At 35.8% G+C, this 5,861-nt stretch overlaps 1 protein-coding gene across 1 annotated transcript; it reads right to left on the reverse strand.

The window, feature by feature from the left end:
• Window positions 1-292: 292 nt before the first annotated feature.
• Window positions 293-3,198, reverse strand: LOC120083072 (U-box domain-containing protein 17). Its single transcript, XM_039038606.1, has one exon. It carries the CDS (start codon window positions 2,685-2,687, stop codon window positions 540-542), a length of 2,148 nt encoding a protein of 715 aa, XP_038894534.1. The 5' UTR covers window positions 2,688-3,198; the 3' UTR covers window positions 293-539.
• Window positions 3,199-5,861: the final 2,663 nt, after the last annotated feature.

Here is a 5,861-nt window from a genome sequence, read left to right on the forward strand (position 1 = left end):
GTAATCCGCAGCTTTGCTTAGACTTGGCCACATTATTGGTCTTTATCAATCAATTAGAAATATTATTGAGATCATGATGTCTTTCTTAGTAGGTTTTCCGAGGGATATTGAAATGAAACTTCATCTGTTAAACAGAGAAATGATGACTGATTTGATAGGAAACAAATCTACATAAAGTACTGTTTGATAAATTGATGCCATTGTGAAAGATACCCATATTTAAACTTCCAAACATTTGTACTTTTTTATGGCAATGGAAAGAGGCTATCCTAGTTTAAGGATCAAAGTGATGGATTTTGTAACAGAGACTTCATTTTTGCCAATAAATATTTTTCTATCACAGCAAGGATACAATACAAGTATTTAAAATGAAGAGTAGTTTACATGATTAATAGCAACCATTGTTTCATAAAATATGGACATGGTTGTGCTATAATCCTTACGTTCTAATTCTCAATTAAAGAATCGGTCAACCTTTTGAACAAAATTGGGGAACCCATATAAAAAGCTTGAAGACTATAAGACAATGGCGAACGTGATTATACGACCGGTACCGAGATGGATATCGGCACAGATACCTCACTAGCAAAACTTGAATCTCTACTAGGAGCTGAGTTACTTGCATAGGCATAACCAACCCCCAATCCGCCGTAATGCATTGTGACATGCTCACATCTCTGGAACACTCTAGCTAGCGAAGCAGCCTTTCTTCGTGCTCGCTTTGTACCGGTAAATAGGAGTGTTTGGAGCAAGCCAGCCAAAGCGGGAGCCTTGAACACTTGCTCGGTCGTGGCAGCTCCACCACTTCGACATAACTCAAGCAAAGCTGCTACTGCATTCTCTTTTCCTCTTGGTGTTCCACATCGCATCATTGCTATCAATCCTCCCACAGCTCTCTCCTCTTTGGTGACTGCTTCAGCGCCAACGGGCTGTCTAACAATCAAGGCCAATGCACCAGCTGCTTCCTCAGCAACACCTTCATTCCCCAATGCTCCTACAAGAGCTGTTACTGCCCCGGCCTCTATCATCCGAACGCAGTTATCGGTATGGGTTGAGAGATTAAACAAAGCTGTTACAGCATCTTTCTTTCCTCTTGGGGTACCATCTCTCAATAGCCCTGCCAAGGCTTCAACTGCACCATCCTCCTCTGCTATTCTCTTCTTGTAGTCATGAACTGCAGAGAGGCTAAATAACGTAGCTGCAGCGTTTTCCCGTGCTTCTGTACTATGTCCAAACCTCAATACTTTGGTTATCGCTCCTAAACACCCTATCTCACTCATAATCAAGCTTTTGTTCTTGTCATATATTGAGAGGTTAAGCATAGCAGTCACAGAATTCTCCTGTGCAACTGGGTTTTGAGAAGCCAGTAGAGTTTGTAGATGGGGGATGGCACCGGCTTCTGCAATGAAAGCCCGGTTTTCTTTCCCTGTTTTTGCCAACAAACGAATTTCACGTGCTGCAATTGTCTTTGCATCTTGCGATCCAATGGATAACTGTTGGATAAGGATCATAGCTGTTGCTCTGTTGGCTTCTAGTGCAGCCCGTGTGGGAGAAGCCATTGCATAACTTTCTGCAGATGCATCCATCCCTTCTGGTGGATCATAAGGAACTCCATGGGCAATGCACCACTGCACGATCAAATTCCTTAACGCGCGGTTGGGAGCCAGGCGAGTATGAATGAGCACTTGCCCCGTTTTCGGACAATTGTTGTGCCCTTCTTCCATCCATCTAGTAATCGAACTGCGGTCGTAAGTCTGACCTGTGGAAATGGTCACTGGATCTTTCATTAAATCCAGTGATATTGGGCAGCAAAAGTCCCTCGGAACGGTTAAAAATGTCTCGGCAATCTCCTGAGAAATCAAGTTCTTCTTCAGCTTCTTCTGATTTGATGCACCTGAATCAACTTCATCTTCCTCAAATCCAAAGAGGAAAAACCTACTGTATCTAGTAAAAGCAACGAAACCGTTTAACACTGCTACCGTGGGCTCGATATCCCCCTCATGATTGACAATCTGCTCCTCCAAGAACTCAATTTCAGCTCTACAACTCTTCGCATTCCGAATCTTCAACTTATCCACAAAAAACTCCCTCATTTCCCTCGGATTGGGAAGCCTCCCGTTCTCAAACTCGTCGAGAAACGATAGGAAACGAGTCCTCAACACCTCTTCACGTTCATCAACAAACATTCTAGTTCTTCTCAACTGCTTCTGCAAAAGCTCAAGCTGCTCTCTAACATCCACCCCCAATTCAACTTCCTCAAGAGGGAAAACATCAAAAAATGTCAACAACTCTAAATTCAAATCATTGAAATGCCCCGAAATCGAGTGGTTCTGAAGCAACAGCCACAACTTACTCGATTCAGAGCAATAATCAAGAAGTATCTTAGACCGATACAACAACAAATAAAGCTCCTTCAAACAGAGCAACGCCGTATGAGGCAAATTCGCATCCGTTTCCTTCAAGAACTCCAAAAAGACTAAACAAACCTCCAATTTCCTTATCAGAGATCGCGAATTCCTCCGCTGGAAGAAGAAGGATTTCTCTGAAAATCGAGAAACTAGCCCCGTCGCCACTATCGCCAAGGTTTGAACTAAAGCCACATCGGAGAGGTCAACGGGGGCCAAAAAGGCCTCCAACGACGGCGATCTCCTTCTTCGTAAAGACGAGAAAATCGCAGCGGCGGCCATAAACAAAATAATTCCACCAACCCCCAAAAGTTCTAGGGTTCCTGTAATTCAACAAAACACAGAAAAATGGACGATACAAGAGGAAAATCCAAAAGGGTCTACGCCCCTTTCCTCCTTAGTCAAAGATCTCTTCGGTCTTACAACCGACTGGCGAAATCGCAAGTAAAGAACTGAAAACTCAAAAAAAAAATGGAAGAATAAAGAAATCCCAGATGAAAATCAGAGTCGAAGGAGACGAAAAACTGTTGATTGTAGAAAGGGTCGTGAAGGTAAGCAAGTTTTTGGAATGGTAAACTGTTGAAAAGCACAAGAAGATAGAATTGGAAAAGGAAGGGTTTTTAAAAACGAAGATGAAAAGAAGAGAAATGGGGATTCCGCGTTGGATGAAAGGAAGTGAGAAATGAGAAATTGTTAGAGTATGTATGAATTAGCAATGGCAGCCATCGTAGGAAAACTTTGGAAAGTGACGTTCCAAAGTTTTGACGATAAAAAAGAAAAAATTATCAGAGATTCCTGTCCATTCCCTTTCTTCCTTTTCCACCTTTCTTCTACTCTTTACCCTTTCCCCTTCATTTCCTCTCTCCCTTGTTTTATGTTCTCAATTAACATTAACAATTTTCTTTTTAGATTTTTTTTTCTTTTTCAATTATAAACACAATATCCTTTCAAAACTACTTATTGGAATAGAAGTTTTTTATGATTATAAACATAAAGTGAGACTTAAAAGTAAAACTGTGGGATAATCTACGTTTTCTTTTTAAGTCACGTTTTCTTTTTAAGTCACTACTACTGTGTCACGTCGTTTTATGTCTCAAATTCTATCCAAAAATTGAAAACTTTTTCTCTTAATGTATTTTTGAAATATTTGTGATAGTTGATGGGAACTTAACAACATTTTCGAAATAAAGAACAGAGTCTGAGGACAAGTTTTATAATTTAACACTTTTTATGGACTTGTAAAAACTAAAATAGGATATGAGTAGACTTTTGAGGTCAAAGTAAGCATAATTTAATAATAATTGACATGTATTATTTCTCTTAAGGTTGAAAGTTGAAATCTATATTTGTTTTTAGGGGTGAAAGGGTTCGGCCAAATCGAACCGAACAAAAAATTTTAAAAGTCTCTATGTGAAACCGATTTAAACCGAACGTGGTTCTGTTCGGTTTGATTTTAATTCGATTTTGTTGTTTAAAAAAAAGACTAAAATCATATATATATATATAAACTAAAAGTCATTCAGTTCAGTTTCAAATTCGGTTTTTGAAATTGAAACCGAACTGAATTGAATTGATTCGGTTTCAAAAAAAATTTAAACCAAACCAAACTGTATTTTTCGATTTTTGTGAGTTTTCAGTTTGGTTTTGAGAAACAATGCGGTTTTTGCAGCTTAAATGGTCACTCCTATTTATTCTACTAAAAAAAGTCGATTTTCAGTTGAGTTGTTGATATTGGTAAATTAACTTACACTACTTAAGTTCATATAAAAAGATATTTTATTAACATCGATTCAATTCTCCTTTAAAAAAACAAAAGTGAGCATTCTTTTTCCTACATTTTAAAAACTACTTGATGTTCCAAACAAAATAAAATATTATGAAAAATGAACAAAAAAATTTTCTCATCTTATATTTTAGATCTCACCTACTCTTTCTTATCTTCTTGTGGGAAAAAAACACACACATGAAAGAAAATAGGGAAAATTGTTAATTAAAAATATATTATTAGAAGTGTTTAAAAAAAAAAGGTAGTTGTAATCTAATGGTAATTAATTGATTGTATTTGTATGTAGTGGAATTTGAGGAAGAGTTGACTAGAAAAAAGATTTGTGGGGCCCAAGAGTTAGTGTGGTTGAGCTGGCAATTGAAAATAGCATAAAAACGCGATTCTCTATACTTGACGCTCTCCTACCAATTGAGTTGACCTCAAACATTTTAATCATTTTAATTTAAACTTATTAACCCATTTTCAAATTTATTGTTTTTTTCTTCTTCTTCCTTTTTCTTTGAAAAACAAAACAAATTTGTATGGTTTTCGAATATGCTCTTGCTTTATATACTCTACTCTCTATTTACGACTATGCCTTTTCTATATTCTTTTTGGTTGTTTTATATTTCTTTTCTTCTTCTTTTTTTTTTAAGATGTAAACGAAGAAATTACGTGAAATCGAGCATAGTCCAATTGATATTCGAGTGTGCTAAAATTATGAGGTTTGTGGTTTAAATTTCACTATTCTAATTGTACTAAAATATATATATATGTTAAAGCGAGCATAGTTCAAATGACATATCTTATTAATTCAAAAATTTATGTTCAAAATTTTTTATCTTTTATAATTAAAAAAAAAATCTAGAAATGATTATGTTAAGAATCTTTGAATTTTAGAGTGTTGGATGAATTTATAGACTCATGTCACTTTTTTGGTATTTCTAGACACGTTGGACTTCAATGTTTTAAATTCTAGAAATTTAGTGAAAAAATGTATGCTATGTTCAATGTTCTTGAATTTAAAAAAAAATAATGAGAAAAAGATTGAATTATTTTTCCCTTGATTTTAGTTATTTTTAAACATATTTGTGGTCTTATTATACAAATTAAAATATTCGTTTACAATAGATTAGACTCCTCTTTGATGGTCGATAGGATGATAATTCTCACTACCATGATTTTCAAAATTTTGAGGTATATATTCCATCAAATTCATGGTTTCAACAAATTTTGGAATATGTCCAAGATAAACTTTTTCTCTCTGGTGAATTAACTATATCTGGTTTGACAATGTGTCGGATTGGTTCTGCCAATTCGAATCTTATTGGGATTGTTGAAGATAAAGATATTTTGTGGTTGATGTCATTTTTATCAGAGTCCCCCAAATTGATTTATGTGTAGTGATTGGTCATGTCTCATCTGTTGCCTCGAACACTATAAGTATTTGAATAATGAATTAACAGACATTGATCATTCTTCCCAACCTCTTGAGAGCAACACTGAAATCGTTGATTTCCAAGATTTTGAATCCTTTCAATCTTGTATTTCCATTAGAGTAGGTTTACTTTTTAGGAGCAAGTTTGTATTGAAGAAAATAGTTTATTTCTTGTACATGTGGATTAGACATTTTGTCAGAATGCATTGTTTAGTGTGTGATAGTTGTCTAGATATAGTGCATTTATTGTTTC

The sequence above is a fragment of the Benincasa hispida genome, chromosome 8, assembly GCF_009727055.1.
Source record: "Benincasa hispida cultivar B227 chromosome 8, ASM972705v1, whole genome shotgun sequence".
Lineage (NCBI taxonomy): Eukaryota > Viridiplantae > Streptophyta > Magnoliopsida > Cucurbitales > Cucurbitaceae > Benincasa > Benincasa hispida.

What these genes read in the sequence shown, in the direction of transcription:
- LOC120083072 (XM_039038606.1), bottom strand. Translation starts at nt 2,687, where the DNA reads ATGGCCGCCGCTGCGATTTTCTCGTCTTTACGAAGAAGGAGATCGCCG.